The sequence below is a fragment of the Planococcus citri genome, chromosome 5 (assembly GCF_950023065.1).
Source record: "Planococcus citri chromosome 5, ihPlaCitr1.1, whole genome shotgun sequence".
In the NCBI taxonomy this organism is placed as follows: domain Eukaryota; kingdom Metazoa; phylum Arthropoda; class Insecta; order Hemiptera; family Pseudococcidae; genus Planococcus; species Planococcus citri.
The window spans coordinates 24,208,345-24,225,570 of NC_088681.1; the positions used below are offsets into that span (position 1 = coordinate 24,208,345).

The 17,226-nt window shown below is 34.0% G+C and overlaps 1 protein-coding gene across 4 annotated transcripts in view; it reads left to right on the top strand.

The window, feature by feature from the left end:
- Positions 1-17,226, top strand: part of LOC135848661 (uncharacterized) — a 44,143-nt gene that overhangs the window by 14,849 nt on the left and 12,068 nt on the right. For 2 of the 4 annotated variants that reach the window (XM_065368613.1, XM_065368615.1), the window contains exons 1-23: positions 1,766-2,079; positions 2,163-2,300; positions 2,388-2,445; positions 2,530-2,651; positions 3,727-3,849; positions 3,942-4,271; positions 5,162-5,213; positions 5,296-5,459; positions 6,010-6,886; positions 6,964-7,050; positions 7,126-7,292; positions 7,419-7,545; positions 7,630-7,728; positions 7,817-8,038; positions 8,111-8,274; positions 8,352-8,484; positions 8,569-8,963; positions 9,096-9,225; positions 11,882-11,953; positions 12,069-12,140; positions 13,007-13,179; positions 16,875-17,001; positions 17,095-17,169. In XM_065368613.1, the coding sequence (XP_065224685.1) occupies positions 2,185-2,300; positions 2,388-2,445; positions 2,530-2,651; positions 3,727-3,849; positions 3,942-4,271; positions 5,162-5,213; positions 5,296-5,459; positions 6,010-6,886; positions 6,964-7,050; positions 7,126-7,292; positions 7,419-7,545; positions 7,630-7,728; positions 7,817-8,038; positions 8,111-8,274; positions 8,352-8,484; positions 8,569-8,963; positions 9,096-9,225; positions 11,882-11,953; positions 12,069-12,140; positions 13,007-13,179; positions 16,875-17,001; positions 17,095-17,169 (3,885 nt within the window). In that variant the 5' untranslated portion in view covers positions 1,766-2,079; positions 2,163-2,184. Of the gene's footprint in view, positions 1-1,765; positions 2,080-2,162; positions 2,301-2,387; positions 2,446-2,529; positions 2,652-3,726; positions 3,850-3,941; positions 4,272-5,161; positions 5,214-5,295; positions 5,460-6,009; positions 6,887-6,963; positions 7,051-7,125; positions 7,293-7,418; positions 7,546-7,629; positions 7,729-7,816; positions 8,039-8,110; positions 8,275-8,351; positions 8,485-8,568; positions 8,964-9,095; positions 9,226-11,881; positions 11,954-12,068; positions 12,141-13,006; positions 13,180-16,874; positions 17,002-17,094; positions 17,170-17,226 lie in introns of those variants that run through there. The other 2 variants (XM_065368616.1, XM_065368614.1) reach the window with 2 other exon arrangements.

Genomic DNA, 17,226 nt, shown 5'->3' on the forward strand with positions numbered 1-17,226 from the left:
GAGTGTGAGAAGGAAGTGAAATACCTACTCGTGTATTTGTAGGTATTGTAAAAAACCCAAATGCGCAATTCTTTTTGGCCTAAAAAGCGAGTGATACCATTGAAACTTAAATTTCGTACTGGTTGCATAAGGTAAAGGATGAATACATATGACCTTTCGACGATGGATTTCTTTTTTCATTTTTTGAATGTTGTAATTCATTAATTTTTATGAGGATAAAGGTGGATAAAAATCGTTGGTAGGTATAATTAAAGCAATACAATTAATTGACCCTCACATCTTCATGAATTTAAAATGTTTTCACTCGTGACCAAAATGATCTATTATTTTTAATCTGTTTCAAAAGCACATTTTGTCAGCGATTGTGTCCGAAGTTCGCAAAAATTACAAGAATGTGCTATGGTAGAATGAATTACAAACATAGGCTACATTTGGTATTTGGTATTTTTCAAATGATTCCCCCCCCCCCTTATTCCCCTACAAAACCAACAGTTCATGTTGAATATTTGTTTAATATTTGAATTGATTAATTAGGTGTTTAAATAATTTCATGAGCTTGGATGTAGTTCTTGAGTTTGGATTTCTTTTTGGCGGATAATAATAATTAATATTCTAGTACCTATTCTTACTCTTGGATAAATTTTTTATCCACAGTACTTTTTGATGATATTTTAACACGAAGGAATCTAAAATAATCTCCGGCAGCACCGGGATGAAAAAAATCAAAGGTAACTCAATCAAAGATTTCATAAGGGTCAATATACAGTCTACAAACGTGATTCTTGAACCTGGCGTACCTACTTGACGAATAAATGAATTTCGGAAAAGTCAAAAATTATTCTATGTCAGTGCTGCTGGGTTATTAAGTTGTAATGATAATAATGGATCAATATTTACAAAAGGAAAAAAAATAAAGCTTTGAAATGAGATATCCAAACCGGAATTGTGAAAGGTAGCCAGTAGGATAAATGTTTCCATATCACATAATTTACCCGAGTACCTGTTGAATTTTCTGAGCTCGCGCCTTATCGATACCTTTTTTTATCTTTTATTTGCGTTTCCATTTAAATGTGTAAAAGAGGAGAGCTTCTATGATAACGGTCACCGGGTCACTCTGGTCTGTTTGATCACCGACGCATTTCATTATGTTTCTTCTGTTATCTTGTCTCTTTTCCGCGCTGAAAATAAAAAGCGAAGTGTCATAAAAAAATGGATTTTAAAACACTATCCATGAAATTTTAACAAAAAAAAGCTTCAATTAATTGATTCGAGTAGGAGTAACAGACTTATGATTAATGAAAAAATGATCATCTCTTTCGTTTTCTCATTCCTTCATCCTCGGTTTTCTTTTCTTCTGCGAGCCAAAATAAAGTATTGCAAACATTTATTTACACAGGTGTACAACAAATCAGACGTGAAGCGAAGGTTTAATGAATTTGAAATCTGTGAGGTCATACTTGAAATGTAAAAAGAAAAGGGTATACTTATTCTACACTTTTCAATAATTACTATAAAGAATTCAGGAATTAGAATTCAATTCATTCATGTGTCAATTTGTCATTTCAATTATTTATTTTATTATTTTTAATTTTTACGAAAAAATCGGCGGAAACGAGCGGAAACGTCAGTCACTACGTCACAAGAACGCTCTTGACCTTGATCTTCCCACAACACGATACAAGAATCGGTACCTTTTTATATCTTTCACTGTTCATTGGATCGCGAATTTTTTAATCTGCCAACCAAATTCTTTTAATTAGTCATAAAACACTTTCGTTGGCTATTTTAATTTCCGTTTCCAGACCGTCCAGCCGCCGACCGAAAACTGGAAAATCACGTTTCGTGTTCTCTCCTCTCCACTACCTTCCTTCATACCTTCGGTTTTACTATTTTACTTTTTACATGTAGATTTTTATGTTTGTGAATGTGTTAATTTGTCTATTTTTCTATTTCAATTTTAATTAGTTTTATAATTTTACAATAATATTCTTAATTCTGAGAATAATTTTATGAATATGTTGTAATCGGTGCGATTCCACCGTCACTGGATTTTTAATAAATTTGTATTCGAGGTGTACGGTGAGTTTCAAAGTAGCACTCTAGAAATCGAAGGAAGCCAATGCATGCCTCTTTACTCATTATTCATTTACTTCTAATTCTAGATTTTAAAATAATCCCATACCGATGACGTTCGTAAATGATTTCGATGGTTGGGATCCGCTAACCGAACATTATAACGACGAAAGTAGTAAGAAATACCTTTCCGGAGCCGGAGCCAAGATGCAGTCAGCTGACTCTGGGTGAAGTTTCTCGATGAATACTCCCTTATGAAGTCATCGTTGGAATTATATCTTCTAATTGAATTCTACTTCTCGTTTGTTTTATAGACAAGACAATAACAGATACGTTCTTTGGGTTCACCCTTTGGATAGTCGACATACCGAAGTGAGTAGATTGCGTGTCTGTAGAATCACGAGGTTGTAAAACTGCATTGACACTCGAGTAATATGCTCATCGTATTTTTGCTAGGATTCTTTGAAAAACATTTTTTCGCATTACGGAGAAGTGATCGATGTACGTATTATATACCCGAGGGACGGCAACATTCAAGATAGACAAGTGTACGGATTTGTTACGTTTAAATCTCAAGGGTATGTACAAATATATTTGAATAATAACTAATGAGTATTCTGTCTTGATTTGATTTCGTTTAATAATTCGCGATGGGTTTAAAAAGAGAGGAAATGTATCTTATTTTGTATTAGCTGTTATTAACACAATTCGAAGAGAGAACACCTCGCACCTTTGATACTTCGGTTTGTTATGAAGTCGTATTCGATCAATTCGTATTGTACGTTACGAAGTATATCAAACGATAATATTTTGTTTTTTGAAACTTGATGCTACAATATTAGAATATTATTATGTTTGAATGTTCTAAGTAAACTAACCCAATTTTACGATCAACAAGTTTAAATGAACTGACTATAAATTCTCACGTGTAGTTGAAATTAAAAATCCAGTCAACTTCGAATGTAAACATAACGCTCTATGTTCAGTGTTTTCGATTGTTATTGGTATACCGGGTGCTCATTCAATCCCGCATACCTCATCCAACACTTCAATTTATTATTCTGGCAATAAAAAAAATAAGTGAGATATTATCATACTTACAGCTGCTGTAGGTATTCCTTTTTAACTTATTTTGTGTAACCAAAGTAACCATACAAAGAAACGTACTTCATTCAACTCACTTTTCCACAAACTAAACAAAAACGAAATTGAAATATGTAAATGACTCGGAATCAAACGAACACCCGGTACTCCTTATCTTTTTATATCTTCGAGGGTATTCTTATCTCTATTCCCCACCACCCAAAATCCACGTAGTCGCTTATTCTCGTCATGTTCCCTTCCTTTTGACTATTGGCTTTTTCATTCCCACATTCCCTTATCGTAGTTCTTTTTTGTTCGTTGAGTGCTATCTGTTCACGAATCAACTCGTTTCCTTTCCTTTCATTCACATTTTGTTCATGATCGTGTGTGTACGTTACTTTATGCGGTTGTGCTAGAACTAGACTCGGTGTGCCGGCATACCACGTTGTTAATAAATTTTCGTTTTGACTTAAATTGCGACTGTTTACTGCTAATTTGTAAAATTATTCGTGTTGAATTGAATTCAATGTACAGTAAACTAATCTCGAACTCAATCTTTGTGTAATTTAGTGCGGCGACCAACGCTGTCAGAGGATTCAACGACAGCGATAAATTCGATTTCAAAGTCAGTTTTTCAAATAGTAACAGAGACCGAAGTTATCGTAACAGAAATCAGGGTAACAGTTCTCGAAAGTGAGTGTAACTTTTGTAAAAATTTAGAATTACACGAGTGAAGTTATGCACTCGATCGAATATTCACACATGTGGTTTTATTCTTTATATAGCTATAACGATTCCGGTCCGCCCAACCGAACGAATAGAGATCGACCTCAGTATTCTTCGAATGACGAGCACGTCTCTAATGTGAACGGTAAAGAAGACCGAAATTCTCGGACTACAACTTGCGAGCCTGATTTTGATTTCAAGACTAAAGATAGATCGAGGCATTCGACTACTAATCGCGAATCTGTTGATAATTTCTCGGACAATTCTAAGAAACCATCTTTGGATCAGAATGTCAGTTACAATAGACCACGTGATAACGTAAAGTCTAGTCCTCGACTACCTTCCACCGGATCTCCGTCAACATCTAGTTCGTGTAACGCTAATAATAGGTAAATTTTATTCACTTTATATGCTACTGTTTTGCTTTTATTTAGTTATAAGAGACATTGCGTAAGCGTAATTTTGGATGAGGTGTGATTTTACTCAACAAGTTTTATTGCGTACCTGTTGCCGAAAATCTTGATGGAATTTTTCACTTTCGTGTCATTGTACACGATGTTTTTCCGAATTGAGATACATTTTATTAGTGGATCGGTCTTCGTATCGTTTTCGATCAAATTAGCGATGTACTTGTTGAATTTCATCGTGAATGTAATCACTTATGATAATAGACGTTCGCGATTGAATACCATTGACCGAATTGTTTCTAGTTCGATTATTAAATTTTTAACGGAAATTCATTTGTATCAATGTGTTTTCGTATTGGATAATATTTGTATCTCGTGCCTATCTTGATTTCCGGATGTAGGGATTAGTCATTTTATCGTTGCTGCGTACGCTTCGTGTACTATACGTGATCGACTGCCCTTTTCAAAGTATTAGAAGCTGGGTCCAAAAATAATTAAAATGATAGACTTGTTATCTCCTGCCTTTCAGTTCTTTAAAAATAATCTTTAAAAATGATCGAATGATGAAACGAATCCAGATCTCAAAAGTTGAAAACAATAATAGGTATTAATGCTGCGACTTGCAACAGTACGAATTTGGTTTGATCGTGTCTCTGATAAGATAATTATTCAGGTTTAAACTAGACATCGGATATACTCAGTTGGTGGTACAATGTGTTCTTGATGTTTCTACGTGCGTTATCGTATTCTCTCCCCTCTTTACGATCTTGTAGTATGTTGAATTCCGATGCATTATCGTTTGTTAGCCATATGTTCGGTTTAGTTTGGTTTCAATAAGGGTAACTAACGGTGCATTGTTCGGTTGTTTTTAGAACTGTCGCAACAGAACATAACAATATGGAGACCGCTGTTGTGTCGATTAAGGTAAGTTTTCGATGATCAGGTGGATATTTGTTGTACAAGTGTTTCGCATATTTTATTTTTTCGTTTGCTTATCTGTTTACAGACTGAAACGCCGTGTACGACTTCGTTCATCAAGCCGGGCAAATGTTGCTTTTGCTCGAAGAAAACATTCAACGTTTGTAAAGAATGTAGGCAAAATTTTTGTCACGCTCAGTGCTCCTTGGATGGTTGGAGACTTCATACCGGCGATGAATGTATTAAAGTGGCGTAAGTGGAATATTTATTATTGATCGTTTAATTAACTAAAATTATTTTCCTGCTCGAGTTACTTTGGTATTGGTATTTTTATCAGTTCGGCTAGATGTTGTAGGCATTTTGTGAAAAAAACAAACTTGTATGTTTGGAATTTTTTTTTCTTTTTGAGAAATACCGGTAAATGGTTGAGAACCATTTGATAGATTTCAGTGATGGATAAAGTTCCAACTTCATTAATTTCTGTTTATTCTAAAAAAGTAGTTTCATCAGACAATCTCATTCCATATCTTGTATGATTTCGTATCAATTATACGAGTGTTTTTTAACGTTTTTGTTATCTTTATCCGGTTCGAAAAAAAATTTAAGCTTGTGATAAGGATTACATATATAGGTGTACGAATGAACGAACTGATTTCTAATTATATGTTGCCTTAATTAGACTTTTTAACTTGAGAACTATAATGATTTTACTCTACGAATATTTTCGTTAATTTACTCATCTAATCGTAATACCGCCAGATGTTCACACAGTAGTTCTAAAAATCACTCTCTCTCTTTACAGGGAACTGATTTATTTCGAGGGGTCGGATTCGAGAAACACCAGCGTCGATATCGCCCAAAATGCTAGTCTTACAAACAGTTCAACTCCGAAAACAGATTCAAAACCTGTATACGCCAGCGATTTCAATTCACCGGCTACGGAATACAAAGAATTTACGAATTTAGCCCGAGACTATACCACTAAGGCCAATGTAACTTTCGAGGATACGCCGCCTAAGATACCGATAATCGAGCCCGTAGTCGATAATAATTACGACGATAATTCTGTCAAAGAACCAGTTGCTTCCAATGGTGTACAGCAAGATCAGCCACCAGCTTACCAGCAAACAACGCCGCATACCCATAAAGAAATGGGCAATGATCAAGAACGCAACAAACACGACGACAGAAACGGTGCTTCGAATAATTACGATCGTAACGGTGGCAAAAATTTCAGACCTCGTGATAATAGAGACGGAGCTAACGATAACGATAGAAGCTCCGGCGATGCCAGAAATTTTTCCAGTAATGCGAATCGCAGCTACGAACGTAAACCGTATGACAACGCGCCAGATTCCGAAAGAAACGGCGGTGGTAACAGGAATTACTCTCGGGATTCGAATCGTGATCGCGACGGATATTCGGGTCCCGATCGTAGAAGAAATTTCAACGATAGACCTTATCGAAGAAGTAACGATATGGTCGATAACGCTTCTAGTCCCGATGGAGCGACGAAACCGTATCGTGGCAGTTACCAGAATGATCGAAATGACGCGGCCGATCACAACGGCGACTATGACGGTGGTGCTAAACCTCGGGGTGGTTATCAGAATAGATATAACGCTCAAGGTAGAAACGGCGGTTACCCGAATTATAACGAAAACAATGTTAATTTTAAGGTAAGACGAACGAAGGGTTGAAATGCTGAAGTTCGAATCTGTTAATTTTAATGTGGCTGGGTTTTTTTCTGTTGCAGGGAAACACTTCTTTCGATAGAGATTCCAGGAAACAGGCGCCTTTGCCGAATGAAGTGAAACAGTTGGAACCGAATAAAATATTCAATGTGTGTACCTCTTGATACGATCGTCGTTGTTGTTGTGTTGTGTTCTTCATTTATTGATTTGTTTTCGATCATTAGGTTACGATTGTATCGATTAATCAAGCTATGGGATCGTGTTATGTACGAATTGCCGACAACGAAGGCATTTTCCAGAACATGTCGAAAAGTCTCAACAGTGAACATTTTACGCCATTACGTGACTTTGGCGCTAAAACTAAATGTGTGGCTTTGTATAAAAACGTTTGGTAAGTGAGCTAAATCTCTTTGCTTATTAGAAGTTTATAGAATCGCGCATGATTCACGTAATCTAATATTTTTGAAAATCAGATCTTATATTTTGCTCATCTTTTGTTCTTTGATTTATATTTCAGGCATCGAGGTATTGTACAAAGTACTAATCCGCTACGTTTCTATCTCATCGATGTCGGAGTCGAATCACAAGTCGACGAACAAAGCCTTCGAAGTATTCCAACTGCTTATGTCCAATATCGTCCATTTGTAAGTATCGTATCATTCATCCAAGCTACTCAGTAAATTCGTTTCGATGCGTACGTGTTCTGTATAATTTTTCATTCGTTGCAGGCTTGGCACGTTACGCTTGCAAACGTACCGCATGAAGATTTAACTCAATGGCTCTCCGAAAATAAACTCATCTCCATTAAAGCTACGTGTATGAATCAGGTTAGTACTGATTTTTTTTCAAATTTCGTTTAATTTAGATTCGAAGGGGTTATCTTTTAACCATATTTTGTCCATTATGTTTGCGTAGGCGAAACGATGCTTCGAAGCCGAAGTAGTACCTTTCGAACAGAAAGTGGCTGAAGCACGAAAAGAATGTGATGAAGAGCAACGATCGCCGGCATCTTTGCCAAAAACACCGACGACTGCTCCAGTCCCGCCACCAGCAGCCCCGGTTCCATCGCCAGCAGCACGTGTTGAATCAAAACCGAAAGATACCGGCGAAACTCTCCAACAAGGAGTACCGTCAGAGGTAACCCTAAGAACCTGGCTCAATACCGCTTTCAGTTAAGAAGATGCTAAATGTCAGTTTGATGTTTTTCAGGTCATCGTTACGTTTCTCAAAAGCGAGAATGAATTCTTCGTCGCGGTTAAAAACCCGTTAATAGAATTGAGTGAAAAATTAGCCGGCGAAGATATTGCATCGTTGTCGCCGTTCATTGATTTTCAAGATGGCGGTTTGGCTATGGCGCAATTTTTGGGCGATTGGTTAGTTTTGTTGTGAAGTTGAGCTTTTAATCATCAATTTTTCAAAAAATCATTCCAACGATTTTTTTCCCTTCTAGGTATCGTGTTAAAGTTCTAGGTAGAAGTCCTGTCAAAGTGCAAGTCTATTTCATCGATTACGGAAACAAAGAAGTATGCGAAGCTAAAACGTTGAAAGCATTGCCGGATTCCTATAAAACTATTCCTCCTTTGGTAATATCGTTGAATTGCGACTTGAAATTCTAAATGTTTCGTAAAAATCTAATATGTTCGTGAATTTTGATTCTGTCACTGTAGGCGATTGAAGTGAAACTCTATCGTGGAACACTTGCCGCCGAAAATGTAACTGATAATGCGCTGATTACGATTACACCGCTGAAAATGGAAAACGATTCAACTTGGTTGGTAGCGGTAGGAGACAAATCTAAAGACTTCTCGTCAATCATGCGGGAATTACAAACGTTATCGTTATCGACCGCCGCAACTCAGCCAACTCCGCCAGCTACGCCTAAACCTCGTGTAAACGTAGACTTTATCATCACGTTCGCTGTATCGAAAAGCGAAGTTTACGGTGTGTTTAGATCGAATGGCAAACTCTTAGAAAGCGTCGCCAATATACCCACACCATCTACGCAACTTAAGACAGCGCCTGTTTTGAATAAGATATACGCTAAGGATTTCGAAGGCTTGTGGTAAGTTTAACCCATCAACATTCATCGTGAATTTTTTCGTAATCACTTTTTTAAAACTTTTTTTCCAAGCGATATGTTCAATCACAGATCCGTTGGTTAATTAATACGCACGTGTTTGTAATTTTTTCGCAGGTGTCGAGCTCGTGTAATAAGTGTGAATCCGATCAAGATATATTTCATCGATTACGGTAATTCGGAGGAGTGTACTATTGATCAACTATTCGAAATACCCGAAGAATTACAGAATAATCCGCCTCCTTTGGTGAGTTGAATTAACATCAATTATCGCGTTTAGTTTACGCTTTTGTAGTTTTCACTCTGCTTCTTCTGTTGAATTCGTATTTTTAGTTCGAAAAATTTTATGATTTCTCGAAAGTAGAGGTGTCGCGTCGGTTTTTTTGTTCTTGAAGCATAAGTTGAGTAATGGGTATTGGAAAAAATGTAAAAATCACATGTTTTAGTAATTTTGATGATTTTTAGTTTAAATTTGAGATGTCTGAAAATTATTTAAAAGATTTTTAAAAAATTTTCGAATCATCTGACTGATACATCCTGAAATCGAGAAATTTTGTGATTGATAGCAACATTTTGGTTCGATACTGAATAAAGTTGTTCCAAGTTATTTTATTTGAGAATTTGACATCATGTCTCTCGATTTCATTGAGATTATCTTCACCTAGGGAAATACTCACTTACTGAGAAAATCATCATCGGTTTGTCTTTGAGCTATTCTGAAGGGTAGGAGGGTAAGGGAGGAACTTCTCTCGTCTTTTTTCGAAGGATAAATCTTTCTGGTCCGCCTATTCGTCGTACGAAAAAAAATTCTGAGCATAAATGCAGTGTCATTTTGTAATTAAAATTCTATTCAAGGCAACCCTGGCCATTAAAATTGGAGAAAATATCTGTAAAAATTTTTAAAATCACGTTTCTTCATTTCTAACAAATAATTTAATATTTTTACAAAAAGTGTTCGGAATGAAATTCATTTTCGGAAGGGTCACTTATCGGTCATTCCCCTCTTTTAGTCTCACAGTTGTAAAACTCTGCCTTTTGGTAAAATTGTTGAAATTTCGCTTTCAGCCTGAAGTACTAACAATTTTGTTAAAATTGTCCAAAAGTCTCGTCTTTCGTCAAAAATTCCTGAAAAACTGTCCTTTTGTAGCAAGTTTTCCAAAAATGCCCAAAAAATATGGATTTTTTCGAAATCCAAAATTGCAAAAAATGCTCTCTTTTTCACGTAGAATTTGGATAAAGTGTCGCGTTCTTGACAAAAATTGCGAAAAAGTATCATTTTCCCCCATTAAGTTTTGCTTTTTTCCTAACAATTGACAAAAATTCACGCTTTTTAGCCAAATTCCTAAAAAATTTACTTCTTTTCAAAAAATTACTCAAAATTCTAGTTTTTGTTGAAAGTCTCGCTTTATCAAAAAAATTATATTTTTTTTGAAAGCCAAACTTGCTCAAAAACAAAAATTTCTGGTTTTTTGCTAAATTTGTCAAAGTTTTGTTTTTTGACAACTTTTCTCAAGAATTTCTCCAAACCAAAGTTACTTTTTTTCCCCCCAGAAATTGCTAATAAATAATAGCGAAAAAGTCCTGCTTTTTTGTGAAAATTGCCAAGTCTTGCCTTGTCGTTGTGCCAAAAACTGTAATTCTCGCATTTTCAAAAATTGACAAAATTTTTGCGTTTTAGCGAAATGGCTGAAAATTGTCGTTTGTTTGTAAAAAATTCCAAGTGTTACCTTTTTTTTCAAAAATTGTCCTGAAGACTCGCTTTTTTTGGCCGAAATTATAAAAAAGTCTATTTTGAATAAAAAATCCAAATTTTTGCTGAAATTGTCCAAGTTATGTATTTTGCTATTTTGCTGTAAAATAAAATTAACAAAAATCTCCCGTTTTAGAAAAATTCCTTAAAAATTTTACTTTTTTCCAAATATTGTCCAAAGGTTTCGTTTTTCGTCAGAAATTGCCCAAAACTCCTTCCTTTTGCTAGAATTGTCAAAGTCTTGCTTTTTGTCAAAAATTGTAATTTTTTTAGAAATTTCAAAAATTCTCGTGTTAATGTCAAAAAGTTGCAAAATAGTCAATTTTTCAAAATTTGAGACTTAGTTTTTTTTTTTGGTCATTTATTCTGCATTTTATTTTTTCCATTTTTTTAGAACAAAATTCCAGTTTTCATGACCCTGAACTATGCCCCCCTCCCCTTCCAATTTCCAACCTGTATCTAAACTAAGAATTTTCCAAATCTATTTCTGGCAAAAATTACACACCAAATATTGTACAAATATCAAGCTTGGTGGGGCACGAGAGACTGTCAAAATCGAATTTTTCTACTCGCAAGAATATTTTTCTATATTTTGTTGGTGAATGATGCAAGAATCTGGTGATTTGAGTAACGCATCTTTCGAGTTTCAAACTGAGTCTCCTCCCATTCCCTATCAGTGGTGAAAATTGTACAAAAATGCCTTGAAAAATTATAAATTTTGTCATAGAATCTGATTGGAAATTTTTCGGATGCATCGACTGAACTTTTTAAAAACTTTCACCAACATTTTTTTTTTAAATATTAGTGGAAGGATCTTTTAATGTTTCGCCAAAATTTGACATTCATTTTTAAACTTTGTCGAACTCCAAGAAAACGACTTTTTAGAGAAATTGAAACGAAATTAACGTGAAATATTCCATATGGTTTTGAAACATGTGGCAGGTGCCGAATGAGGGTTGACAGGAAAGAATAAATGTGTATTCATGAAGGAAGAAGGGTCGTCGTACTATGTGTGAATTAATGCAGATGTCGAGACACAAAAAAGACAAATGTGTCGCTTGAGAAAACAAAACGACGAGTCGACGACTTCTTTTGTCGAACTGATGGTTAACATAAGACTAGTATTTAATACTGTTTAATTATCTTTCAACAGGCTGTGAAAATGGTATTGGAAAAAGAAAGTAAAGAGATTCTCGAATATGGAGCATTTGTTAGCGTATCGTGGGTAAGTTGGTAATTTTCATGATACTTTCATGTTAACGGTCTAGTTTCACTTATGTACGTCTACGTACATTCCTCTATTATTTATTATTCTAATACTCGATTTTATTTTCAAACAGGATCAGGAGAATGATACGTATCTCTTATTACGTGATGCAGCCGATTCCTCGGGTATCCCCCCGGCCTCGATCGTAAGTGCCTAAAAAAAAAAATTAAAAGTACAAAAAAATCGTTAAAGACTTTTGTAGTTGTAGAACTAAATGTTAGTTATTTCTATTCTTGGAGTTTCGTTATTGTTACTTTGTTAAGCGAATCCCAGTTGTATTTTTTCATTGACTTATTTCTCTTTTTTTTGACCTCGTTTTTTTGTACCTCGAAGTTTTGATTTTTGAATATAGTTTATTTCTCTAAAAAATGTTTGGTTTTTGAACGTTCAGCATGGATAGATTACGTAATTACGTATGTACGTTGAATTTATTATAAGTTATCGTGTGTGTCGAGTAATTCGACAAGAAACTAAATCGAAATCTAAGCTTTTGTATTACCTACTTGCTCGATAAGTATCGTTAGATTTTTAATATGCCTGATTTGAAATTTTATTAACTGTCGAGGTTTGCTAGAAATATCATGCTTAAAGAATTATGTAGGAAATTGTACAGTGGTCGCAATGTGTGAGTGAAACGATAATAAAAAGAGGGGAGTAGGAATTCTGCTCAAAAGTTTCCACATTAGTCTAAAGATAGAATCTCGATAGCATTATCGAATGATATCAGTAGATTAGCGAATCGTTCGGAAATACGCCATGTTACATTATTTAAACGACAACAAATTCTTGGAATTATTCTTTGTCTAGATTTTGGTGATAAATTCTCTCTCTCTGAAAAAAAAGGTGGTCCCCAAACTACGCAAATTCCGATCGAAGTGTACTAAAGATAACGTATTATTATGGCCAAAGGACGAAAAATACACAACTGGGAACACGACAGTGGTTTTTTATAGTCTCTTGATTCTTGGATAGAAATTATTAGAATGACAGATCGGTTTATTTTTGGTATAGGTGAACGTCGTGTCCGCTTTAGGAGATTCAAATTACGCCGTGATTTTAGAAGAGAATCGTAACGTGTACAAGTATATCAATCGGGAAATTAACGCGAACGTTGATCAATTAAGAAAACCGAAAAAAATCAACATTAACGATCTGTGTCTGGGCATTTACGAAGATCAAAATTGGTGAGTACACGACAACACATGTGCTGTAGTAGTACCACATCTGCGCTTCAGTGTTAGTGGCTTTTTTTTTACTTTTGCAATTTCTTTCCTGCTTCGGTGATGATTTCTGTAGATTCGTAGATTGCGTTTTATATATCGTATATAAGTAGTATTTTCTTGTGTGTGTGTGTGTGTGTGTGTGATTTTGACTCTCACGGTAAGGAGAGGAGAGGCGATTTTCTGTTCGGTTGAAATCAGACTTGACAAGTGAGTTTTTGCCTCAATCCTCTTCTTTCTAATCCACCCTCGTACAGGTTCTAAATCAGGTATTGTATTTATTTTTTTTATCACTTTCTCGAAATATCTGTCCGATTGGTTTGAGAGGGAGGGAGGGAGGGGGAGAGATGGGATATATTGGATTTAATTTTGGTTCATATTGAAACATGCACCAATGCGTGAGGATTATTTGCTTGTTTTCTATCATTTGACTTCGTACGAAAACGTGATTTTTACAACAAAACTGAACAGGTTGCTCTGGTTGTTGTATGATATAAGTAGGTAAGTGAAATTTAAATGAAATGTTGTTGAATTTTTTTTACGTCGTTCCATTGGGTGAAAATTCCAAGTGATCTGAAGCAATATTACCATCTGTACATAAATAATAAGACCTGCTAAAATAATCATACCAAGTAATTTTTCAACGGCCATTCTTTTTGAAGAGCGAGCTGAATTTTTCAAAATGATGAGTTGAGCTATAAGCACTAATTACCCGACGTCTTTTAGTTTATTTATTTATGTTATGTACTTATGTAATTTTTTTTGGTATTTTCTGAAATCTCAAAAATTCTAAAAATTACAGTTCCGTTGTTTTTAATTTTTCTACATGATTTGGACGGTTTTTAATTTTTACTTCGTGAAATTTTGCAACAGAAATCGTGTTTCGTTTAAAATTCTCCTTTTCATATTATTCTAATTTTTGTGATTCGTGTGATTTTTAAAATTGCCAAATTTTTCGCCGTTTGTCATGTTTTACTTGTGCACGATGTTTTTCTAAAAATTTGAACCATATTTGAACATTGTTCTGTGATCTAGAAATAGGAAGAATAATTTAAATTCTTGTTTGAATTGAAGTTGATAACGCTCTTTGTGCACAAAGAAATTTCGAGTTGAAAATAGTAGAAAAAATTAAACAAAATCCAAACGCTTCTCTACGTACAATTTCAGCTGCTTTGTTTCATATTTAAAATTTTGATGAATTTTTGAAAATTTTCAAAGATTTGTTTCGCATACTGCATACTAAAAAGTGAGTGAACAAACCCTTGAAAAAATTTTGTTTTTTCCCTGTATTTAAAATAATAGAATCAGTTTTGAGAGGGAAAAGGAGAAGGATATTATTATTTTAAAGAGGTAGCTATTTTGAAAAATTCTTACGCAGAATTTTAAATTTCCAAAAAAATTCAACGATTTCTTTTTTGTTTCAATTTTGGAGGAATATGAGCAGGGCTCATACTCTTTTACTTTTTAAGTAACCAAGTTACTAAAAACAATTTGGTTACTATTTTTTTTTTTTTTTTTTTACAATTTTTTAAAATCTATTTTTTTATTGATCTTCAAAAAAAATGTGAATCATGTCATGAGTGAATAACTGGTTACGTTCCCTTTTCAGCGTTACGATTGCAAAAGCCTTGCCATCTGCTAAAATTGTCACTTTGCCAGTCTCTCTTTCTGCTAAAAATATTAAACAATTTCGTCTTTCTGCCAAAATTGTCGCTTTTTTGTAAATTATTTTCGGTAAGTCCAAATTTTTTCAAAAATTACTCAAAAGAGTCTTTCTTGCTTTTTCGCCAGAAATTATCAAAAAGTATTACTTTTTTCCAATGATTCTCTAGAAGTCCAGCTTCATGCTAAAATTGTCGAAGTCATGATTCAAAATGTGACTGATTTGGCACAGAATGACCCTAAATTAAATCCCAGAGCACTTTCTTGCCCTTGAATTATTGTTCTTTTCGTTCAAATAACTTATCAAAAATTTTTCGATTTTTTGCTTTTGTTTTTGCCAAAAAATTCTAAATGGCTGAAAAATCTCGCTTTTTAGTTGAAAATTGCTAAATATTGTCATTTTTCCCCTCATATTATTCGAAAAGAAAATCTCGTTTTTTTGCCATTTATTCCAAAATTTATAACTTTTTACTAAAATTGTCAAAAATGTTTGCTTTTTAGTAAAATTGCTAAAAAAATTTCTTTTATGCTAAAAATAGCATTAAAAAGTCTCCCATTTTCTAAAATTGTTGTCAAAGTTTTAGCTTCTGGTTCTGCTAATAAAAAGTCTTACTTTTGTCTAAATTTTCAAAAAATCTTGATTTTTGCAAACAAATTGCCGAAAGTTGTCATTTTTTGCAGAAAAAAAATTTTTCAAACAAGTTTCTTTTAGGTCCAGTTTTTTACTGACATTGTCAGAGTCGCAATTATTGCCAAAATTTATCAGAAATTGTCGCGTTTTTATCAAAAATTGCTAAAAAAAAATCCTGCCATTTTTTAAAATTATCGTCAAAGTTTTCCTATCGGCCAACATTGTCTAAATTTCCAAAAAATCTGGGGTTGCAGCCAAAAACTTTTCTAATGAATTATGTACTTTATGTTGTTCAAACTAAAAGTCTCGCTTTTTTGCCTGTAGTTCCCAAAAGATTCAATTTTTTACTAAAATAGTCTCAAGTCATGCTTTTTGCCAAAAATTATCAAAAATTCTCGCTTTCTAGCAAAATTGCAAAAAAAAATCTGACATTTATTGTCAAAATATCGCTTCTGCCAACAATAGAAAAAAGTCTTACCTTTTGTCCGGATTGCCAAAAAAAACTCGTATTTTGCCATAAAAATTGCTAGAAATGTCATTAATCTTATTTTTTTCAAAAATTGTCCAAGTCTCGATTTTTTAAAGTCAGAAATTGCCAAAAAAAACTACTTTGTATAAAATTGTCAAAATTTCATTTTTCGTCATAAATGTTTTTTTTGCGGCAGAAATTGAAAAATTTTCACTTGCCAAATGGTCCAACTTTTTTCCTTGACAAAAAAATAATGAAAAACTTACCATTTTTTTTTTACCATTTTTGCTGAAATTATCAAAGTTTTTGTCGAGTTTCATTATTGGATTTAAATTACATGTGATAACCAGAACGTTTCAATTTAAAATGTTTTGGATTATTTGCTGATTTTTTTTCTGCACTGAAATATTATAAATAGACCAACATTAAACATTACCTACTTGAGAGTGCAAAGGATGGTTTTTTCTTCAAAGCAGGATTATTTACTCGTAGTCTTGGAAATATTCTGATGCAGAAATCGAGAATTTTTAATTACATTTTTCATATTGGCAATTTTTTTGATTTTTTTCAAACTTGGGGTGTAATTTTGATGTTGTTCTGATATTTCTCCAATTCAGAACTTCTTGATTTTTGGCTAACGTTGATTTTATTATTCTAACCCCGTTTCTAACTAAAATGAATTTGGGAACTCGAAAACAAAATTTTATTTAAGCATTGCGAAGTCTATGAGTTACCCTCGCTTTCTGGTTCGGCTTCATGAAAGTAAGTATGTAATTTAATTAATTTGGTAAAATTTCGTTAACCGTTTCAGTAAGTAGGTATTTAACGTTGCTTCTCCAGTTATGATATCGATCGACGAATAACGATCTTAATCATTACGATAATTATTATTTCCAGGCATCGCGCTAAAATAATAAACAAATCACCCCTGACTATTCATTTTCTGGACTTTGGCGATGATATGAAATGTACTTTTGATCAAATCAAAGAAATACCTGAAAGTGTAGCTAAGATACCGCCATTGGTAAGTAATATCAGGAACTGGTAACGAGCGTTGGGAGAAAATTGTGTTCAGCGAGTGATCATCCGATTACATTAGTTTTTTGAACTTTTATAGGCGTTTAAAGTGAAAACCGAAGAATTCGTTGTTTTGGAAGAAGGAAGCGAAGTAAAGATCACGATGATCGAAGAGGTGAGTAATTACATTTTAAATATATTTTCAACCTTTGGGTAATTAAATATATTTTGA